General features: G+C 43.6%; 1 protein-coding gene across 2 annotated transcripts in view; it reads right to left on the bottom strand.

Moving 5' to 3' along the window:
* LOC311244966 (serine/threonine-protein kinase WNK1-like) overlaps window positions 1-22,464 on the bottom strand; it is an 82,137-nt gene extending 59,673 nt beyond the window's left edge. For both annotated transcript variants that reach the window (XM_084334680.1, XM_084334681.1), the window contains exons 1-2: window positions 22,266-22,464; window positions 19,656-20,915 (exon numbers count right to left, since the gene is read on the bottom strand). In XM_084334680.1, the coding sequence (XP_084190806.1) occupies window positions 19,656-20,447 (792 nt within the window). In that variant the 5' untranslated portion in view covers window positions 20,448-20,915; window positions 22,266-22,464. The remainder of the gene's footprint in view (window positions 1-19,655; window positions 20,916-22,265) is intronic.
* Between the last annotated feature and the right edge of the window lie 2,171 nt (window positions 22,465-24,635).

Genomic DNA, 24,635 nt, shown 5'->3' with positions numbered 1-24,635 from the left:
ATACAAAATGTAAACATGCAGGGTTGTAGCAAGAGCTAATTTACTTTTACTTGAAATATTTTCACTGTGCTCCTAAATATTTTTGGGTGCTCCTACATTTCTTTGTGTGCTCCTAACTTTTTTCATTTAGGAGCACCTGTGCCCCTAGTGAAAAAGGTTAGCGTAGAGCCCTGGGCCCTCATTCATCAACGTGTTCTACGCACAGATCTGTGCTTACCCTGTGCGTACGATCATTTCTAAGCAAAGAGTGGGATTCATCAATTTCGATTTGAACTTGACTCCGTGCTTACATCTACGCACAGGTCGGACCTGGCGTACCTCGCGCCCAGTGGTAGAATATCGTTACTACGCATAAGCACTCCTCAGTCCTGCATTAGTTTCAAGGCGGAAATAAGCTTCCGTGCATTAGTGTTCAACTTCTGTATGACCCGTAATTCATTATAGTTCATTGTAAAATAGCGACAGTAGTGTAATTATAACGGGCTCACACGCGAACAAGAGGTTGGCCTGCTTGTTTGGCACGGGGGGGCAGACGCAAAACACCAACCTCCAAACGCGATTAGATATTGTTTCGAATAAAAAGCAAATTATTTTGTGTGTCATGTTTCCAAATAAGATTGGTCACGAAATGCTTTCTACTTCAATTTGTTGGTTAGAATAGATGACCTCCGTTGAAACTTCACTGAGACTAACAGTCTATTTGTGAGCTCCCGCACAGATGTGATGATAATAATAATAATAACAATAATAATAATAGCTTCATTTTATATAGCGCCTTTCAAGAGACCCAAGGTCGCTTTACATAGATAGGGGGGGGGGAATAACAAAGTAACAAACATAGTGGACAGACACACAACATATATATATGATGATGGAATTCATTCAAGATCCTCTCCACCCTCGGGTCTTTGCCACCGCGGCACGGTCCATCGTGATATTGGAGATGGATCGACCAATAGACTGTTACTGTAGCTGTCAAAGCTCCATCACAAATGCAGTTATGTGAATAGAAAGGGATTCCACTCAGTCAATGTTGCGATGCGCATTTGCCTGATACATGTTATTGCTGGATGCCGGGAGGAAGGCGATGCTGAATGTTTTCAATTCATTAAATAAAACGGATACTTTTTGCAAGGGTTTACTGACTGTCATACAAATGATCAACCAACTACATACTGTAACTTTTCAGTGCACGTTCTTATTTACATTGTGACAACAGCCTTGTGAGTTCCCGCAGTGACCCGCACACAGACATGATGGAATTAAAGTTCATGTTTGTATTGATCACATATAGGCAGGCTACACATGGCGTATAGGCTACATCATACATGGCAGTAAGATTCATTGTTCTTGTATAGCTCTCGTATTATTGTTTATGTAGGCTACCCAATACTGACATCAAAATGGATTGTAGTATGCCTCTAGAAATCATATGCAGCAGGTAGAAAATTGACGGGAGATCCATCGCGATCCATCGCGAACACGGGAAAAGGCAGTCATATTCCAGCGCGGTCTTTATTAGCCGACAACAAAATAGATGCCTCTAAAAATCATATAGCCAATCGAACACAAAGGCATTCATATTACAGCACGGTTATAATGACACACAACCAACGCCAAACAGTGGTCAACGAACGGTCTTTATTAGTATTTTGAGCTGTCCAGGCAGAATTGCAGCAATGGTCTTAGGGAGCCGTTGATATCTGACATCACCGTTTACAAATCCGCCTTTTATTTATCCCATAATACGCGATAGTGTCTTCTTGGTTCGACAGCAGTGAATTCTCCGTGGAGTTTCTCAGAGTACCGCTCGGGTCAGTCCATTATTTCACATCCCATGGGGGGTGTTTCCTCACTTTCATGACCATATATGGATAATCATGCACGAGCATTGACGGTAGAACAAAGTTCTACGGAGGAGCGTAGAGCCTGCGTACGCACCGTGTGATGAATCCCGACTTCCCTGTGCGTACACTAGTTCTACATTCCGTGCTTACGTGTGGAAATAGAACATATTCTACGTCCACGTTGATGAATGAGGGCCCTGAAATCTATATAATATCTTACTAGTTACACTGCTGGCCAGTATAAAGACATGCATGTTAGGCAGGGACTACAGATGAAAACTAGCTCATTAGCTAATTCTGGCACATTTACATTGATGTGGAAACTGAATATGTTGATTAATGTGCACTGTCCCTGGGTAAAACATGTATAAATAAACTTAAACTTATGAATTACTACCATAGTGTATTTATACCTGTATCACTGTATATATTAATACTACAACTCTGTATATATACATCTGATTAGCACTATTACTCAGTAGTACTAATTTAGATTTTTTATATCCAGTTGAATCACCTGTACATTGTATATATATTACTATTGCACTTTACCGTTACATTTGCTCTCTGGTTGGGTGCCAAACTTCTTTTCATTACACTGTATGATGACAATACATTTTAATCTAATTAACGATCTGTCTAGTCAAATTCATGCTTCCAAGAGGAGTTAACCGTAGAAATAACATGTTTTTCAGTGGAGGGGACCTTTAAATAAGATAATAGATAAAATAATCCTTTATTGATCCCCTTGGGGAAATTCGGGATACATTTAGCCTCAACTTTTCACATTCTAAAATGTTCAATTGAATCCTCTTGAAACCCCATCAGCGGTTAAAGGAACAAGGAACGGAAACCGTTGCACGACTTGTGCCAACATCATTCAAATGCCATTTGGGAGGCGGGCCGTACAGATCTAGCATTATAAAATAACATGACTCCAAGCTGGCAGGCTTCACACAGCGGTGGCAGCTCTGTCTGACACACTTGGAATTAGTGAGTCAGCTCAATAAATAGTTCCGTTTCCACCCCTTCTGCAATAAATCATACCCTAGGGGCTGGGCAGTGGGCACCATTGAAAATGTTTGATACCGGTGCCAATACCGATACCTGGGATTTGATATAGATAACAAAAAGGACACGACCTGTGGGCGTGTGCCGTGTGAGCCAATCTGAGGCTTTGTTACATGTCGGATGACTGTGGTTGAACAGAGGAAATGTTATATCTTGGGAACAAACATGCTTATTGGCTCACTGACAATGATGAGATTAACTGCTCAGGTATGGACATTTGGTATCGAATGACACGGTGTCATTCGATACCAAACTTGCGATACCACAGCATTTTTCAATACTCGATAGTATTGAAGCAATTTGATCAATACCATAGAAGTATCAGATTTCGATACAGAGCCCTAGTGGGGGGGGGGGTGGGGCGACGACACACACCAGAGTTCTCTGCCCTTGTGGAGTCACTGTGTGTGGCAAGGAGACAGACTGGATGAGGATAGCAGGCTGGTGTTTATTATGTGTGCAAGAGTGTGTGTTGTTTCAGACTTCAGAGTGAAGGTGTGTGTGTGACAAAGTGATTACGAAGCACTACATTTTTTTTAATGTAAAACCCAGGCCAGGGAATGAAGATGAACCGTCAATGATCAATTAGCGCACGCCTCAGTGGTCTGAATCTCTAACTCACTCTGCTGAGTCAGCACGCCGAGATGCAGGCTACTGCTCCGACATGAAGCTTCAAGCCCCACGGTGCTGAGAATCACGTGGTCTTTTTGCTTTCGTTAGCAAACACCCCTGTCTCTTTCTTTCAGCGACTAGCTGGTACGCACAGGGCTAAGCTTAAGAAATGAGGCCAGATTCAAAACAGATTTAAAAACCTTAAGCTATAGCTGGTTGCAATTGCTATTGTTTTTTAAATGCATTTTCTTTAACACTTTGGGTGCCATGGGTTAAATTCATTATATACCATAGGTTGCCGGCTCTATTTGTCTATGGAGAAGTACCCCTTCTTTGCATGGCTATAACTTTTTAAATTCTATTGCTACATTGCCATTATTAGGGCCCATTCAAAGTCCTATATGTATTGTTCATTGTGTAGCAACGTTAAACTTTTTCATTCACATATTCATAGTAAAGTATGGTCTAATGTATAAGTATGTTTTCATCTCTTTCTGCAGCTTTCTCCAGAACGTGATATATAGCCCCAAATGCATTATATTGATGATGAAATACAGTTTGATGGCAATCGGGCGATATAAAAAATTTCTATTGGACGTACTTCTAGAATGATCTACGTATGATCTGATGATGACCGGATGGGCGGGGGATCGTTTATAATTCCGTGGGCAGCGTTATATCATTCATCTAGTGTGGGTGATATGTTCATCATAACAGTTTATATGGAATACGATCAAAAATAACGCTGAATCTTACCGTATCCTCCTCGCGCCGTTGGGCGATGAGCGTGGAACAGTCATTTACCTATTATGGTATGTAGAAATATTGGGTCCATTTCCAGCTTGTATAATAGTATATATGTCCAAATCATGTTGTTTATCGAGTTATTGGCAATCGATCGCTATGTATTGTGTCGAGATCGAGTCCCGTGAGCCAAACAGAGTGCCCGGAAGTAATATGGTCGACCAGCACAACCTCCATAGCACTTCCTGTTTGGCGATTGCGCCGATCGGCCACCAGATGGCGCTCCTGAACCGCCAGAGAGCTCAGTGGGTCCTCCTGGTGGATCTCAGGCCAGCGGAGGGGAAATATGAATCCGATCGCAGATTTTTGAAATATTGATATAAGGACGCTGTACAGCGTCCTCCGGCAACTTGAGCATGGCCGGGAATGACGCTCTAAAGCGTTTTCCGGCAGTCAAAGTGTTAACTATCCTTCTTCTTACTTAAAACTATCTTTAATTCCATGAAGGTCGTCGTATAGTCTAGGCACTGTAGGCAGGGCATGTAGACAGTGTTTCCCACAGGATTATGTGAGACTGTGGTGGGTGAACCTCGGCCCCTCTAGGGGGGTCCGGGGCCATGCCCCTCGGAACTTTTTTTTTTGTACATTTTTTAAGTTAAATGCATCAATCTGGTGTACTTTGAGAGCAAAATAAAGAGGCTAGATCTATGATGAACTTTGTGCTCAAAACACAAAATCGACTAGAGCAGTGCTTCCAAATCCTCTCCTCGAAGCACCCCAGCTGTTCAATGTATTTGTTAAATTCCACCACCAGCACACCCGAGTCAACTTAACTATCAGGTGTGCTGGTGGTGGAATTTAACAAATACATGGAACGGCTGGGGTGCCTCAAGGAGAGGTTTGGGAACCACTGGACTAGAGCATACATTTGAGCCATCAAAGAAATGAAGCAAAAGTGGTTACCCGTAATGAACTGGTTTATTTTTCAGAAAATAAAAAATATACTGGATTACTATTGGCAAACTTTATATTAAAAAAAATATAATACATTTATTTTATTTTTTTTAATCTTTTTACATTTTCTTTATTTTAGGTTCATTATAAAACTGTGGCGGGCCGCCACAGTCTAGGTAATTAATGGGAAACAATGATGTAGAGTATCCTTTTTTCTTCTGTTCCTAGAATTTCTAAAGAAATTGGGCGTTGTGCCTTTAGATTTAAACCTGCCAATTCACTTAGATCTTTTACCTCCTTTCATCTCTTTTTACTTATCTTCAAACATGCTCTTGCTTCGAAATCATACTTGAGATATGGAAATAATTGTATAGCTGCATGCAAGTGTATGTATATGGGACTTTTAAGGGTAGCGACCGAATTACATTGGTACTACAGAGTAGCGATTCACGCTAGATCAATCGGTACCAGATTTCGGACCTTTACATGTTTAGTATAAGAGCAATATACTAGACAAGGAGCCTTTTCCACAAATATATATATTATATTTGATAGGAGTTTGATAATATTTACTGGTGTGTTACAACAATAAATAACAAAATGTTCTGAATAAATCATGTTGAAATGTAGAAGTTTGGACTTATTTTTTATGACTGAAATAAAAATTGTTATTACAGAGAGAGTTAAGTACCAAAAAAGCTACCATTGGGTACCGATACTGAATTCCAGGAACTGGTACATTTACTGACTATGCATGTTTGGCATTTCAAGAATCAGTGAGTGGCTAGGTCTGGGAGAGCTTTTGTTTGTACTACTAGAAGTGTATTTGTGTTTTTCTTTTATGTACTGTATTTTCTGTATATTGGTGTGTTAAGTTAAGGACCCCCTTGATAACGAGACCGTTCATCTCAAGGGGCTCATCCTCCTAATTATATGTCTGCTCATTTTACCCTTGTTATTATTTTACTTATTTTTACTTTTATTTCTACGCACCACTATGCGCTGGGTGCATACTGCATAGTACTATGACCTTTATCATGTTTTGTAACAGATTACAGAAATTCAAGAAGCCTATTGGAACATGAGGTTCTGATATGATTTGATTAATATATCTGCATTATTTTATCCCACTTTATGCTTAGCTCTTGCTGCTTGTTTTACACTGATTGTCTTATTTCTTACTGATGTAAAGCACTTTGAACTGCAATCCCCTGTATGAAAGGTGCTATACAAATAAAGTTATCATTATTATTAATTCGATTTCAACGCACAACCATTAACCCTTTCTGGGATTGGAACCAACAGCTCTCGGGCTTCCCTTTAAATATTAAAGGGACGAACGTCGGAACGTATAGCTGAACGTGGATTGTATAGGAGCTAGCTTCCATCGGACACGGGGCTTCCTGCTTGTTTATAAAGGGGAGATTTCAGTCTCAACCTGAGCTCAACCGGCCTATACAAGAGCCTCCATGCGGCTCTGAACCACCCGGTACACTGTGGATCCCCCCGTCCAATGCCAGTAAACTACAGAAAAGGCAACATGGAAGAGAACATGCTGCTACCAGGCAAAGGCTGTCATAAATAACCCATTGGACCTAAAAATAGCCAGAGTGAGAAAAGGCCTGTGATCATGCTGCCTCCGTCAGGAGGACACCCAGGCTGAGATGGAGACCCCCCGGGGGTCTGGGTTAGGGCTGGGCGATATGGCCAAAAATTATATCGCGATAACAATATCGATAACAATATCAGATCACTCTATATTCAATATTATCGATATTGTTATAAGTATATAAAGAACAACAGATGTATGTTTCTTTTGCAGCAATTCTTTGTCGTTGCCGCCATCTTTAGTGTTACAACCCCTCACACTCCAGTTCTCAGGCTACAGCTGGTTTGAAAGCGAAAGTAAACTGGCTTCTCTGCTGGCTGTGGCTCCAGGGGAGTTGAACAGTTCTGGCTCTGCTCGTTTCTTTTCTATCTGGCTGTGGCTCCAGGGGAGTTGAACAGTTCTGGCTCTGCTCGTTTCTTTTCTATCTTTTGGCGCTTTTTTGGTGGACAAACCACCGCACATGTGCACCGTGAGTCGTGACTGGAGACTAGCTCTGCTAGCACACATAACTGTATTTTAAATTAGAAAGCACACAAAATAAAGTAGAAAAATAAATCTCAATTTGGTCAGTATTGTCATTTGGACAAGCAAAGCCATTACTTTAAGTTGCAGGCAAGAAAGACGAGTCTTGAAAGATATTTTTTTCTTTCAATATCGATTCATTTAAATATATCGTGATAATTATCTTTATATCGGCCAGCCCTAGTCTGGGTCACAAGGCCTGGGAGTCAGAGAAGGCATATAGATATGGAATAATACGACTACTAATTTGGATAGATCTTAATAGAAGACTTTATATTCTCATTATTATTATTATGAAGAAAAAAAGGATTTGAAACTAGAAGTAACCTTAGACTGGGGTAGAATTTAATAGAAGACTTTGACCAGTTAGGCTGCTTCTAGTTTCAAATCCTGTTTTTCCTTCTTCATTCTTGTGAGAAATAACCCACGTTTCTACGCATGCCTCGGGGCCAGACCAGGCGGCAAGATAATCAAAAGGTGACACGAAGACATGTCTATCCGGATACACGCAAGAGAGGTCACAGGAGTCAAAGGTGACTGGGATACGGTACACTGTGAGACGAGCTGTCAGCTGGAGACAAGACAGGGTGACAGACTGGGTTCATTTCACACCACAAGAACCACTGGGTGGGGCGGCTAGGTGGTGTAGTGGGCAAGGCGCTCGCCATCAACGCTGGAGACGCTGGGTTCGAGTCCAGCTCTCTGCGTTGCTATCAGCTTGGCTGGTCGTTCATACTAACACAATTGGCAGTGTTAGGGGTGGAAAAGCTGATGGGTGGGTCCTGGGCGTTGTGGACAGCAACCCCTACAGTTCGGTCGGGGCGCCTGCACAGCGAGGGTAGGATCTGGAGGGAGGTAGTGTGACCTTCCACACGTTACACTCTCCCAGTGAGAATCTGAGCTGCCAGGCTGGCTGCCGGCTGGCTGCACATGCGTCGGAGGAAAGCATGCGACAGTCTCCGGCCTCCCGGACCAACAGTAGGGGGGAGTGCGCAACAACCAGGAAGGGGGTTGGGAATTGGCATAACGACTAACAGTGGGATGGGAGAAAAATCGGAAAAAGGAGGGGGGGAAAAGATATAATATAAAAAAATTAAAAATAAAAAACACTGGGTGATTCCATCTGCTTTGACTGGCGTGGGAGAAACCTTGCATATACTTGTGTAAACCCATTGTGTGTACAGTGTGTGCGTGTCAGCGTTTCCGTTAGCCGGTAATTACCGGTATTTGACCGGCAAAATCTGGTGAAGTCCGACATATCTAATCTCTCCGGTCATAATGTCCGGTGAAAATAATTCCCTCTAAACACAATTAGATTATTTGAATTGTATTAAAATAGGCTAAAATTAAATAGCCTATGCGGTGAACGAAACAATCATTACATTTGTCGTTGCTTCACCAAGCAGCCGGTCAATGACATCCTGTGTCAGCGAGCTGGCAGCTGATATATTTACGTGAAGCATGGCTTGGCAGGGTGCAGTACTCCAATTTAGCCATTGGCAATTCAGCTGTTGGGTGGGGGCGCTGCTGACACCGCTGCTCTGCTCTGTCTGCTCCTGCTCCATGCTTCACGTAAATATATCAGCTGCCAGCTCGCTGACACAGGATGTCATTGACCGGCTGCTTGGTGAAGCAACGACAAATGTAATGATTGTTTCGTTCATCGCATAGGCTATTTAATTTTTGCCTATTTTAATACAATTCAAATAATCAAATTGTGCTTAGAGGGAATTATTTTCACCGGACATTATGAGCAGCAGCACCAAGTCGTTGGGAGGTGGAGATATACATCACGGCGCAAACCCACGATAATGTTGCAGTCTCTCTGCCAAATTTCTCAGTTCTTCGCTTGATATAATTAATACAAATGTCCAATATAACGGAATTCGTTAGCTCATAAAAATGTGATTATAACAGACTGCTGTTTATTAAGGTCGGGCAGACTGCCCACCGACACCTCAAGTCGGCAGCAGCACGCAGTCTCGAGGGACTTATTTTATTTGGAATATATTAATGACTGCATATACGCAAAAGTAGTCTAGTTTTAAGTTAAAATATTATAAATGCCTTGATGATGTCATTCTTTATATAGGCCTATCAATTGTTTTTAAGCTCAATAAACTCTGACGGGAATTTATCCCATTTGTCCGGTAGATTGAAATCTACCGGACACTCAGACCTGCAAAAAAAAATTCTAACGGAAACCCTGGTGCGTGTGTGTGTGTCTATGCAGATAATGTCTCTGAATCACATGGCTTCCACGCACTATAGCTTCTTTGACAGGAGTCGTGAAAGACTGCACTGTGCGGCGCGCACATCAAGAGCAAAGTCAAACGGCTCACATAAGCAAATCATTGACCTCGTATGAATTTAAAGAGCCGCACAGGGTGCCGACTCTGTAGATGTGAAAAACTGCCTACCGTGCACTCTCGTGGCATAAAATAGTGCTTCGACTGGTGACGGGGGGAGGGCAAATTTGTTAATTAGGCCCGATTAGATTTCATATCAAGTAATTTCCTTGGGTGTACAATACATAAAGAATGAGTAGATCCTCCAGTCCTCTCACCCAGTGAGACTACATATAAACAAACAAGGAGACCGTTTGTATGGAGGAATATACATCAAGAATCTCCTTGGATTATGATAAACAGATTTAGCAAAACAGACACGAAAGCTCTCTATCATAATAGAGGTCCGGAAACAGTTAATGTGGTTAACACAGCAGGCCTGGTAATAACCCGGAGAACGGCTCTCAATTGACCAATCTCAAAACCCCTCCCCTCTTTTCTCGATCTTCCAATCACAACTGTTGCTTCTCTTGGAGCGGCAGTCGTGATTGGAAGATCAAGGAAAGAGGGCAGGGTTTGAGATAGGTCCATTTATCAGTGGTCACTTCCCCTGCTATGATCACCGACTAGTAGTGCCATTTGCAACATAAAATGCCTCCCGTAGCGCCAGCGGTGTGCTTTTCAGATGATCATGAAATACATAATACAAAACCATTCACACATCGTAGCTCTGAATCCCTCTGCCGGGTCAACGGCCTCAGATATCCAAGTTTATGCGAGTGGTCATGAACTTCCACATTATAGTGACAGTCACAGCCACAGGGGACTGGAAGCAGACAGACACCAGCCAGGGATCATGTGAAGCAGCAGGGCTCCTTTACGTCTTTCTAATGACATGCAGCAGCCAGCATAGTACTCACCCCTCGACTTTCTGTGATTGGTAACAATTGACCCATCTCAAACCCCACCCTCTTTTCTTGATTCTCCAGTCACAACTGTTGCTTCCCTCGGACAAACTTTGCGACGGTTGCGATTGGAGGATCAAGAGGGTGGGGTTTGTGATAGGTCGATTACAAAAGTTATTTTAGATGTATTTTTTCAAGAGATGAGCAAAGAATGTTTTTCTTTTGTCTCGTCTCAAATCATGGAAATTCTTTACATCGTATGCCCGGAGATTGAAAGAAAATATGTAGGCCTATCTTTTGCCACTAGATACAGATTGCGCTCTCTCAGCGAGGTGTCTAACGATTAAGCATTCATTCTCGAAATATTCCACAATAAGCCTATGTTTTGTTTTTGTTTTTATATAAGAAAATCCACTTCCTGAATAGAAAGTGAATAGAGGCAAAGTCCCTCTCCTTCCGCTAACCACCATGGGACACCATTTTGGGTTAAAATATGCACAGCATTCAATGGCGAGAGACAAAAAATTATCCTGTTTGAGGTTTTTATATAACGTTTGTCACTTTAAAAAGATAATAAGCAATCAAGAATGTTGATCGACTCACAAGTTAGCTAACATAATTGATAGCTTTTGATGCAAGAACATGATGTTAGCTAACTTAGCTGACAATTACACTTTTAAAAAACATGTGTAATTCATGCACAATTCAAACGGGACCAAAAAAATTATTTGTCTGTCACCATTGACTACCGTTCATATTTCTTCCAAGATTGGGTCCCATGGTGATCCAGCGGAAGGGAAGGGCAGGGTATCTGGAGATTTCAACAAGTTAAATTTAAGACCCCTTTAATACTACTTCGAGCATGATTTAATAGCAATTTCACGACCATACTAGCTAAATAAAAACACATAGCGACAACTGGCGGCTGCACTTGCGTGGCAATTTAAAAGCTCTCGCTAGACTAAGATCCGCAAAAAAAACGACTCGAATACAAAAACATTTAATATATTCAATATTATTTAATCTTCCTGCTCAGCCCCCCCCCCCCCCAAATGAAAATGAAATGTAAGACTTTTTAATACCCTTTAAGGCCTTAAATTGAGAATTACCCCACAGATGGACTTCACCTCTATTGACCAAATCCCCGCTATGAATCAAAATATCCACACACTCCATTGACATGCAGCCTGCCGATTAGGGCATGTGTTAAGACAACCGGGGCACAGCCTGCCACTCCCTACGAGTGCCAGCAGCCGGCTGGTCGGACAGGCAGCCTCTTTGAAGGATGCCTGGGAGTTCTCCTCCACGCTTTTCTTCCCCCCCCCCCAATACTGGGCTTCAGCCAAACACTGAGAAGGAAGGGGGCGGGACACCGGGAGGTGGGGGATGACATGTGTCGCTGAGAATGGGTGAGAGGGAGAGGGGAGGTTCCTAAACATATTCCTATCCCCCCCCCTCCTCCCTGTGCGGTGACCTACTTATTGTTCAAACATGCCTGCAACGTGAGATCCGAAACAAATGTGAGATGGTTTGTGGGTGGATGGCGGATGACTAGGAATTATTTTCTACCAGGATATTGTGTGGACCGGACTTCCACGTTGAATGTACCCGTCGTTCCGTGGAACATTTTTACAAGTTCACCGGTCTTCTGAAACGAGAGTCAAGGTCGTTCGCGAAGTAAAACCTGTCAAACTTGTTTCATTTGCCTACATGCCCAACCTCCTCCCCTCCTGTTACTTCCAGTTCATGCTCACATTTCCAATGCGAACAGCAAGTGACAGCGAGGCTGGTCTCCCTTCTGCATCGCCGAGTTTCGCATCAATACGAACCACCAAAACTAGACCTCAACCACCCTAACCTGAATGTCTGATGTTAACGTTACCAAAAAGAAAGGACATTTAAGCCTAATCATCAGCCTAGAACCTGGCCTTAGCATAACCAAGAATACATAGTAAAAAAAAAAAAAAAAACGATTTTCATTTAGCAGATAACAGATTAGTTAAACATTCTGTATTTAATACATTTGTTTCATGAGGAAAATAATTAATATAAAATGTAACTCCATTTGAACTTGTTGCTGTGTGCACAATGTCCCGTGGGGAGAGGTATGGTTACGTGAGACTAGGATGGGTAAAATCCAAGAGAACGAATTACCCCAAGGGGATTAATAAAGGTTCAACTTAACTTAAAGTTCTATTTTCTAAACATATGAATAGAAATGTATGGGTTTTGTATAAAACTTTTATCAGAACTGAAATTAATTAGTTGATATTATTTACTAGGCTAAATAGAAGTAGAATGTAGGTAGAAAGCAGTTCTTTAACGAGTAGGTTGGTCTGATTCAATGAGTTTTGTACCGATTCACTGTGGGAAGATTCTTTTTTTTTATCCACTTTTTCTCCCATTTTCTATATTTTCTCCCATCCCAATTTCGTATCATCCAATTCAACCCTCCCCTGTCACGAACGCTGTTTCTTGCCTCCCACAAGCCGGCTGCAATGTGGACTAAGTCATACATAGCACAAGTCCCCTCCGGTACTTGAGGTAACAGCAGTCGCATCTTTTCACCTGCGCAGCTCGATCTCTCAGTGGCGAGGAGTAACGCGTGGGAGGCTCACGCTGCCCCCGACACTTCCTGATTCCACTGCGCAGGCGCACCAACCGACCTGTAGGAGTCGCTGTCCACAACGCCCGATCCCCACCCATCATTTTCCCACCCCCTAATACGGCCAATGTGTATTAGTACGGACGACCAGCTAAACTGAAAGCAAATGTGGAGCGCTGGGCTCGAACAGCCGAGCCCAGCGTCTCCAGATTTCGTGGCGAGCGCCTTGCCCACTACGCCACGTAGCCGCCCTTACTGTGGGAAGATTCTTATACATTGTAATTGAATAGGCCCCTTGCAAATGTGATTATTCTAAAAAAGGCATCAGAACTGAAATTAACCAATTGACATGACTAAATGGAAGTAGAATTTCATTAGAAAGCAGTTCTTTAACAATTATGCTGGTCTGATGAGTTTTGTACTGATTCACTGTGGGAAGATTCTTATAAGTTGTAATTAAATAGGCCCATTGCAAATGTGATTTTAAAGAGGCAACAGTTTGCTTACAGCTTAGGCCAAGGGATTTATAAGCTAAACAGTTGTGGAGGTGTACATGCACAGTGGGTAATTACTATGTTTCCAACACATTACCGCCTCTTAACCGTTCCATTGACCCCTTTTACGCCCCTCGTAAAATAACAGGACAAATCCGTGCTCTGGCCCTGGACACAGTGACAAAGAGGAGACTATTAATAGTCCTATCGCCTGACCTTCTGGTGTTTTCATATACTTTTATGAGAGTAACAGACTATTACTAACAGCGGTTCCAGGGAGGAATGGAGCTGCACTGAAGTGAAGGTTGGACTGAATTAGTGGCAGGGCGATATATGACCGTCATCACCGTTTAAAATCTCAGCCGTGATACGCGTTCGCAGGGAGACTGTAATACGTTCTTGCACCGGCCATGCTTCGTTTAATTTCCTAACGTCTAGGCCGCGGAGAACAGATCCGATACTGATACACCTACACTCGGCCCTTTGCGGGGGCAGAGTAGCACTCTGCACTTGTGTGATCATCACGGGACAGCTTTAATCACCATGTGAGAGGGGATTTCAACTTCTTAGTGCAGCTGAACCACAGTCCGGTGATGAAACCGTCCCAGGTTTGACGTGCTGAAAGATTAATTGAGACACATTCCTACCTGCTAACGTGTATAGGCAGGGAGCCGCGAGTCGGGTTACACAACTACATATAACAACCATAACCCCCCCCCCCCCCCGAGTAACCATAAGACTGGGAGTAAACAGACGTCCGCCAACAGCGTCATACTGTAAATGGGTCACCGGCAACTGCTGGTACTGGTCCAAATGTAAATGCTTATCTAAATGTTCACACACCCTGCTGGATAAACCTACCGCATCAACTGGCATTCTAATTGGGCCTCGCACCAAGTGCTTCTAGAGGTTTAGATAAACATCAACAAACAAGAGCTGTTCAAACATCGTTTCTAAAGTTCTGTTCGTCACGGTTTTGACGCCCCGTCTTCTCATGCTGTTCTTTAAGAATGTATTAGCCCTCTTCTGATGTATCAGCAGGCGAAAAGGAAAACTTTTTGTCTTGATCAATAACTTACATAATAGTAAATGGACAGGTCAACTCTGCAACGCATTGACCACTTACTGACAGACTTCGGACAGCATTCAATGTGGCAGGAAGGAGAGGCCCCCCGCTTTACACGCGCTATTTCACGTGCCTCTGATCCGGATAGTGGTCCAGATAAGATTTATCTACATACCATTTAAACCTGGCCACATCAATGCATCTTCCGTTAAGCAGATAGAGAATCTGATTGCCATCTTTCCCGGAAAATAACTTTGTTTCCTTCCGGCAGGCTGATTGCGACGGCTGCATAACGCTGTGTGGCTCGTGTAGAAGCATCCGTTTACTTCACTGTTGATCAACTTGGGGCTCCGACGCGTCTCAAGATATCAGATTTTAATCCGGCCCCACTGTGTCTTGGTTGCACTTACACTTGGCTATTGAGCTATCCGATAGCGATCCGATCAGCTTGAGACGCATCAAGTGGCTAGGTGTATAGTTACCAGCAAAAATAAAAACAAAGCAATAAAAAACAAATCAAGCATCTTAAACCTACCACGTTTCTTCTCAAGAAAACAGTTAATCACTGACTAGCATCAATCATGTTGTCTAGTAATCACAGGGCACGGTCATTGGGGGTAGCTTTTTGTTACTATTTGTCATGTTATATGTCATGGGAAGAAGGCAAAAAAAACGAATGTAATAAAGAAAAGGATGGATTCTAACTAAGTAAAACATCGGGCCTGTGCTGCTATAATGAAGCATCGGCTCATACTGTGCAGTAAGAGGAGGAGGAGGAGGAGGCTGCAGCAGCAGTATAGGGCAGACAAATGGAGGGAGGAAGATGAGAACGGTTGTGTGTGTGGGGGGGGGGGGGGGGGGTGGCTTTAAAAAGGTTTTTTTTGGAGGAAGGATGAGGCATACAGAAACAGAGGGAGACATGTGGCGGAAAGAAGGGCACAGAGAGCGAGAGTAGAAGGATGGAATGGAAGGGGAGGAACAGGCCTTGGCAGGCCAGTCTGCCGCACTTCACACAGGAGATTAGAAATTCCTCCGTCAGGAATCTGACCCATTTTACATTCACACACAGGCATTCGGAGCAGGCCTACACTGAGCATGTGCAGGATTGTCTTTATGTGAGGGAGGGGGAGGGGCACGTGTCTGTCTGTAATCTCCACAAGCGCTGGGGTTTTTTGTCTGCGCATGTGCACGGCTGTGCTTGTGCACGCTGCCGTGTGGGGTCTCGGACGGTTATGATAGACTGAGGGCCTGACAGTAAACGCAAACATGCATGCAGTGAATGAGGTCAGACCTTGCTGTGGGCCGTGTGGCTGTTTCCACTGGACTTGTTGAACACCATCTGAGGCTAGATAATGTCTGGCATTTCACTAGTCTGGAATTTTATTTTATTGCACTGCACTTATAGACTATTGTCTATTTTATGCTAATTGATGTCTTATTCTGTCGGTTTTTCTACTCTTCTATGTCTGCACTTTATGCATTGCTTTTATTTTGTCAGAAGCCTGCTAATAGTCTTTTATAGATTTTAACGACAGAAATCGATTACAATTTTCCCGGGAGGTTTTAATATCAATCCTCTGCTCATTTTATGCCAGTCTATAATTATGCCAATTTTATGCTAGTTTTATGCCTATTTTGTGTCTATATCACTGCTGTGAAGCACTTTGGGCTGCAATTCTTGTATGAAAGGTGCTATACAAATAATGATTATTATTACATATATATATATATATACACACATGTATATATTTACAATAAAGATGCTCTACATGTATTCAGCTATGGTGCACAACCGTGCACTGCCAAAGATTGTTTGCCAACCTGCTTATTGTGGCAACTTTGCAGGTAAATTGTTTGCTCATCACATGCTACACGGGAGAGGAAATCAATAGAGCATGAACACCCAATTCACCTTTGTTAGAAAAGGTTCTGGTGGAAACCGGTCCAAGTGGATTACCCCTATATTGTCATTTAAGTCTCAGGTATTCATTGACCATGCAAACTACTTTGCCGACATTTTCTCACTGCGGTTGTGTGTGGCTAATCACTGCGGGATGCGGTGGTACCGCACTTCTATTAACACTCTTTAACTGCCACACACGAGATATCTCGGGTTTATTAATATGTGGTTGAAAGCCACTCACGAGATTTCTCGGAATTCTTTTTTTTAGCGATCTGAAATCATATTGCATCACGCGAGCCTACCCGAGCACCGCCGGCGATCATATGTGGAAAAAAGCGCCCCCTATCGTCTCCCAGATGACATAAGGGATTTTGGAATGGACTCAATGAAAATGGATGGGGGAAAAAATCCGGTACTCCACATTTTCCAGTCCACTGATCCAGCCGGGGTTACCACAGTTCATTCTGGAGCCTCTCAGCCCCGCGGAATCATGTGTACTACTGTATCACGTTGGATCCATACACGTATCGATTTTTTCGAATGGTGATCAGGAATTGGAATATACTAGTTGGATACCATCTGATGTCAGGTAAGGAATCTATGTTATCAGTGTTAGGATAATCAGACTAATTTTGATGAAGTTATAAGCTGTTTTGTGAAATGGGCTCTTTCGGTTTCACTGTAAAAGTCCAAGAGGAAATCAACGCGGCGATTATCCGTGCACGGCCCGAATGTGCTTGCATGCACGACTGCACGTATAATATTGATCATCTAGCATTTATTTGAAAACGATTCATAAATAGGCCGACGAATATCAACGTTGTGGAATATTCCAGTAAAAGACGATTTTCATAGAATGGTCCAGAATGGGCGGTTAGGTGGCCGAGCGGAGATTGCGTTCGTCACCAACCCCGGAGCTGTGAGCTGGATTCGCCTGTTCGAATCCAGCTCACAGCTCCGGGGTTGTCACCAGCTTGGCTGGCCATCTGCACTAATACAATTGGCTGTATTAGAGGGTGGGAGAAGCTGGCGGGGTGGGTCCGGGTCGTTGTAAACAGCGACTCCTACTGGGAATTGGCATACGACTAACATTGGGATGGGAGAAAATCTGAGGAAAATGGAGGAAAAAAAAAAAAAAAAAAAAAAAAAAAAAAAAAAAAGAATAGTCCAGAATGAACTGTTTTTTTTTAAATCTCAAAACAGGTGCTTTTCTAAATGCTCTGAAACAGAAATGAATAGATAAAAAACCAATCTGCCTTGACAGCACTGACTGGAAAATAGTCTTTGATAAGCGACGGGCAGATTAGACACATAGCCATAATTTAAAACATAGATTAGGCGATATTAACGTTAACATTGAAGTGGATGGTGGCATCAAGGGGGTAAAAAGGAAAACCCGGCGTGGCACTCAAAGTGTTAAAAATAAAATAAAAATACAAATAAATATTTGTATACCTGTATATCTTTTTTATTATTAAAGACATTCAGATTAATACAGGAAAATTTATACATTAGGGGCTCGAGTCCGGGATATGAAAATAAATCCTGATTTCATCCGTGAGTTGTAAACTGTATGGAAACGTGAAGTTAGCTCATGCTACTGGAAAACGGACGCCTCGTCATTAAATTAACTGAGTTAAAAATGACGCCCCCCTTTTTCTTATTTTTTTCACGTTGATGCGGTTGTCTGTTCTGCATCCGCGGGTGACTTGACACACCGCGGGTTTGCGGTGATGCGGTTACCGCGACAGCCCCGACAACACCTTGTGATGAAAGTCGGTCCAAGGACTGAAGGCGAAAGTCAATCTACCAACCAACCAACTAACTCAAAATAGCAAACCGGTATGTCAAATTCCAAACCACAACTCGAGGAAGAACTGCACCACATAAAAACAGACGTTTTTTTTTGCTCTTCCATTTGGCAATAATGAAATTAACCAAAGAAACGGAAGAGGCTGTAGCTTAGGGAGGGGAATCACGTTGGCTCTGCTCCATCAGGCCAAAGTCGAGTACAACCAAAAACAAAAGTAAATGTTTTGATTGAACATGCTAAATTAATAATGACATGCATCAGAAATGGAAATGAGAAAATAAAGACTTGATGGAGTGAACAGAGAGTGGGACCTCAAGTTTCAATGTCCCAAACGTTCAAAAGTGTGACTAAACAGTAACACATGAGTCTGTCAGTAGCTGAAACCAAAGTAATGCCAAGTTAGCCAAATGAGCAATGGCTAACTTTTCACCATATGTTCTGGCCATCTTTTTTTTCTTTAGCTGCTGTTGGGAGTCTGACTGAAATAGGTCTGATTAAATAACTGTCAGACGTCAAAACTAAAATATAGAGAGCAACTACAAGGAAAGAAATCTTAAGCAATTTATAGTTAGATTAGTCTAGGGACAGCATCCACACATCTTATCACACACAACTGGGATCTTATTGCTGGATCTTCATAGTCAAAGTCATAGTGGAACAGTAACATTGTGCTTTTCCAATGTTTTACCTACTCTCTACCCCACTGCACAGAAACTAGGCATTTTCTTTAGAAAGTAGTTATCAATGGTTAACCCTTTCACTACTATTGAATGGTTAAAAGGCAGCCATGTTTGAAGAAGGAGAACCAGACGAACAAGGCCTATTATCGTTTTGTGCCTGTGGGTAATCTTTAGTGTTCAGCATAGCTCCTGCGTAGCTTTGGAGGTAGTGTTTTGAGATCCAAAGCCTCCGTTAAGTATTTGGCTCACCCGCTCAAGCATCCCCAGGGGTGCCGTATGGACGCAGCACCGAACGACCCCCGAGGACGCTGCTGCGCGGTTGAGCCAACTACTTAACAGTGGCTCTGGAACGGTGTCCATCCTAATTTAAAAACACCATCTCCAAAGCTACGCGGGGGCTAAAGTCAGCGTAGAATTACACTTCAGGAAACAAAGAAAATTACGAGTGAACAAAGGGAGAAGGAAAGTAACATTGAGAACACACCCACAAAAGGAGAGGGAAAGTAACATTGAGAACACACCCATATCCCCCAATTTCATACCTGTAGCTCACACCAGGCCACCTCCACTGTGGTGTCAGTGTCCAAGCCCTTGTAGACCGTCTTGAAGGAACCGCGTCCAATTTCAATGTCAAACTTCAGAAATCGTCCGTCCGGCGATGTCCCGACGGCTTTGGTCTCGGCCTCTTCGATGTCGTCCTGCACCCTCTTCTCGGCCTCCCTCTGCTCTGCCTCGGCGCGAGCCTTGGCGGACTCCTTATCCTCTTCCTCACTCTCTCCGTCCTCTCCCTCACGCTCCTTCGCCTTCCCGTCGGGGCCCTCTAGGTCGGTTTGACCCGGCACTTCTGTAGCTAGGCTAGGCGCCGAGCGGGCCACCACCACCACCCGGTCGCAGACGTCTTGTACGATAGCAGCCTTCTGTTCTACAGGGACTACTTTCACCCCCGCTACCTCTCTATCTCTTCCTACGTCATTAGCGGACTCTTCTGTCACAGCCGAGCCCGGGTCGATGCGGGGAAAATGAGCAGCGACGGCCTGGGGTCTCTGGGCGGGGGCGACCTCACGCAGTGGGATCCGTTGGGGCACGAGGATGGGGATCTTGCTGGGTAGCGGGAGGTCCAAGGCCGTGGCGTTGGAGTCGCTGATGACGCTGCGCCTCAAGAAGCGGTGCTCCGGGTTGCAACGGTCGCGCTCCATGGTGTGGTGCCGGCGTCGCACCTCCGCCGTCAGCCGCTCGCCCACCAGCGAGTCCGAACCGGACCCGGTGGTGCCGTTTCCACTCTTGGGGGGGGGGGCCAGGAACTTCACCATCTTGTCGTTGGGGTTTTCCGACATCCCACCGCCCACAGCAAGTGAGAGCAGGAATTCGACGAGAGAAATTAAAATAAAGACACTTTCACTTTCTCCATACAGACCGAGCGACGCAATATAAATCTAGGCTTTGATTAAAAAAAGGAAAAAATATATCTTGCAGCTTCCACCTCCGCTTACCCTCCTGTCTGTTTCTTGTTGCTCAAAGGCAGTTATTACATATACAGTGCAGAGAGTCTGGATGTAGGATGGGGGGTGTTCTTTTGTAAATGGAGAAGAATAGAACACTGTTGCAAAACAGGGAGTGCTTATGCTGACACACGATTCCCTTTAAATCCACACCATCCATCCTGCAGGGCACAGCTTTTATCAAGCATAAGGAATAACTAGGAGAAGAGGTAGAGTTCGAGCCTACGCCAGGCACGAGGATTTACAGTGCAGGCAAAACCAGGTTGGCCATATGCTCCAAAAGGAGTTTACAGTCCAGTATCACTGCAAAATGAAAGAAAGAAAAAGATTAGCATGAAAGTCACAAACGGAAAGATCCTCATATCATGTAATAAGTCAGTGGTAGTATCAAGATGTTTAGGATATTTAAGTCACAAAAAACTGAATTCTCACATCACATTAACAGAAAGGTTGCAAGAGGTGTTGTGTTTAGACAATACGATTAACCACATTCTATGTTTCTCTTGGCAGAACTATGCATGCTCAAGTAACCACTGATATGTCAAATGTCAACATGATTGTCAAGAGAGAAAGCAAAGTGCTTGCAGGTGGAATTTACAGTACACAGTGATTTTGGTAACATTGCACTGCTCAGTAAAATAGCTATGAAAAGAGCACTTGACTGACATGAACAAGTGGTCACCGTCTACTACTTTGTTTTTGTTTATTTTTTTCCATTTCATAGAGATGAATGATTTGTTTTGTATTTACATGTTCGAAATAAAGGTTTCAAATATATTTTAAAAAAAATCGTTTTTTTATACTTTCATATCTCATATGTGGTAAATGTCCAAATCAAATGACTTACTCGTAAACTGTATGAAGACAGTAATAGTATACCCATCAGCTGACCTGACTAATCCCTAACCGTCTACTGTCACACTAACTTGGCACCACTTCAGTCATTCGTCGAGAGAGGAATTGACTAACGACGTCGGCAACTCATGATTAATTACTTCCCAATACCCGATCATAAACAAGTACAACATTTTATAAAAACTAGTAGCTACGTATGTACGATCAGCTTCGTGGCCACTCAAGACTAATAATTGCGCTGTTTGCTATCTGGTTAAATATGATTATCATGATGATTACAACTGACCGACTAAAATTAGCACAAATCACGACAGGTTACTAAATATGTTTGCCATTTCAATTCACGAGTTATCAATATACCTTTCAGATATGGCCGTTGCAGCCATTACCAACCCCACTGCTAAACTGGAACCTACAAGCTGGCAAAATAACCCAACTAATAACAACAATACATTAATACAAGCAATGCATTACTCTCAACACAAATGTTGAATTACATGCCTCGTTCTTTACATCCAACAACGCGCCACACTAGCTCTTCTGAAATGGCAACATCCAGCAACGCAGAGCCAGGGACGATGGTTCTTTGTTAGCTCGCTAGCTAACAGCTAAGAGCTAGCGACCAACCAACTAGTCAGCTCGCCATTCGCTAACTAACCTAACAAACTACAGGGCAGCGGTCGCCACTGGCGTTACGTTAGCTAAAAACGCGTCACAAATCCATCCGTTGCTTTAACATTATGACACCCCGTAACTAGCGAACGTTACAACAGTTACATCTAACGCGGCGAACATTACCGTCTCATAATCCAGTTTTCATCCCCGAGTGATCACGGACCGCATTGGTAACAACCGGTCGGTGCGCCGCGGCTGGAATGCTCCCCAACAGACAGACAGCGCGCAGCCGCCAGCCGACGTTTGCTTCGGCGAGGCGGGTCTTTACTGACGGTGCCACCGAGACATCCGATCCGTGACCCACCTCCCGACCGCCCCCCTCAATAATATATCCGCTAAGGTTACCTTACTACTCTTCTACCGTTGCCCCTTGACGTTAACGTTATCCTTTCCACGAGCCTAACCGGTGGCCTCGTTACCTACCTTGCGGATGTATGCATGGCCGAACTGTTAACGACGGTAGCGTCGGGTAGCTTTTGTTGTCCGCTAGCGCGACAAGCTAGTTAGCTACTAGGCTACATCATACACTGAGTGTAACGCGAGCTCACGTTAGCTCCTAGGCTACATACAGTGAGTGTATCGCGAGCTCCCGTTAGCTACTAGACTACATACACTGAGTGTAGCGCGAGCTCACGTTAGCTCCTAGGCTACATACAGTGAGTGTAGCGCGAGCTCCCGTTAGCTACTAGGCTGCCTACATCATACACTGAGTGTAGCGCGAGCTCACGTTAGCTCCTAGGCTACATACAGTGAATGTAGCGCGAGCTCCCGTTAGCTACTAGGCTACATACACTGTAGCGCGAGCTCACGTTAGCTACTAGTACATACACTGTAGCGCGAGCTCACATTAGCTACTAGGCTACATACACTGAGTGTAGCGCGAGCTCACGTTAGCTACTAGGCTACATACACTGAGTGTAGCGCGAGCTCACGTTAGTTACTAGTAGCGGCGCCGGGTGGCGGATACTGGATAACGACACAAGTGTGAGTCACTTCTTGGTAAGTGTCAGCTATGAAAGTCGAGGTCGTTTCCACGGCGTAGAAGACCCCTCTTTATATAACAATAGTATGTATTTATTATTATTTAGTTAGTTTCTTTTTAATCTTTTTACAAATAAAAATATATCCACATTTAAAAAGGTTAACTAGCATTTACAGGGTTATGATGACAACCTCCAAAAGCAATGGCAGTTGATTCTCATTCCAAAAATCCGACGAAGGGAAAGCTGAACCTGCCCAAGCGCCTGCGCTCGTGAGGGATGACCTCATCACACACGTAGGTGTGTTTGATGTGCGTTATCAGCTGAAGTTACCAAGCAGCAGCAGCATCACTCCCAGATGCTCACACTCTCTTGTTGTCGTCATCGTCATGCTAGATCTCTAAATCGGAACAGTAGTTGTAATAGCTCAAATCAGAATGGACCTAGATGTTAAGGCTAGTTCTAACAAAACACTTTGGACTTGCGCCTGGCATGCCATTCACCACCATCATTTCCATAGCCTATTGTGCAACCTTCCAGAATAATCACATTTACATTTAGTGGTGTTGGTGATTTCTTTACCTGGCATGGGTTGGACTCATGGACCAAAGAAGGGGCTGGTTCGAAGGGGTATTAGCCATACCTTTGGACTTTTGGGGAAATATACATTATTTTAACTAATACAAGATGACAGACTGTATTTTTAATAAGATAAGATCAGATATTCCTTTATTGATTCCCTTGGGCAGGGTAATAGGCAATACAATTAGATCTGAATATAAAAATATGAGAACAAATAAACAGTGTAAACAATATAATCAACTGAATATAAAATGTGAGAATAATTTTCCCCAAGAATTTGGCACATTAGACTACTATGGGAATATCAGCAGCTTGCTTAGTACACACAATCTGTCTACTATAATTTTTTTTGGATCCACTTTTTCTCCCCATTTTCTATTTTTCTCCCATCCCAATTTCGTAGTGTCCAATTCTTCCCTCCCCTGTCTTGAACGTTGCCAGACTATGCCTCCCACTGGTCGGTTGTAGTGAGGACAGAAGCCTTGCATCACGTGTCCCCTCCGGTGCACGAGGAGGCAGCCTGTCGCATCTTTTCACCGCAGCAGCTCGAGCTCTCAGTGGCGAGGAGTAACACGTGGGTGGGAGGCTCGCACTGCCCCCGCTACTTCCTGCTTCTGCCGCACCGGCGTCACCAAACCGACCTGTAGGAGTCCCTGTCCACAACGTCCAATCCCTACCCACCGGCTTTCCCACCCTCTAACACTGCCAATTGTGTTAGTATGAACGACCGGCCAGCCGGTAGCAACGCAGAGAGCTGGGCTCGAACCCAGCGTCTCCTGCGTTAGTGGCGAGCGCCTTGCCCACTGCGCCAATCTGCCGCCCAATCTGTCCACTATCTATACTATGTAATGTATTTGCTATAGGCTCTCTTGCACATTGCACTGTAAATGTCAGTAGGCATCTGTAAACTTGTAGATTAGTCATATGCCTG

The sequence above is a fragment of the Notolepis coatsorum genome, assembly GCF_963971535.1.
Source record: "Notolepis coatsorum genome assembly, chromosome: 18".
Classification (NCBI taxonomy): domain Eukaryota; kingdom Metazoa; phylum Chordata; class Actinopteri; order Aulopiformes; family Paralepididae; genus Notolepis; species Notolepis coatsorum.
Note: the sequence above shows the minus strand (reverse complement) of the source record. Positions and strands in the feature narration are given on the sequence as shown.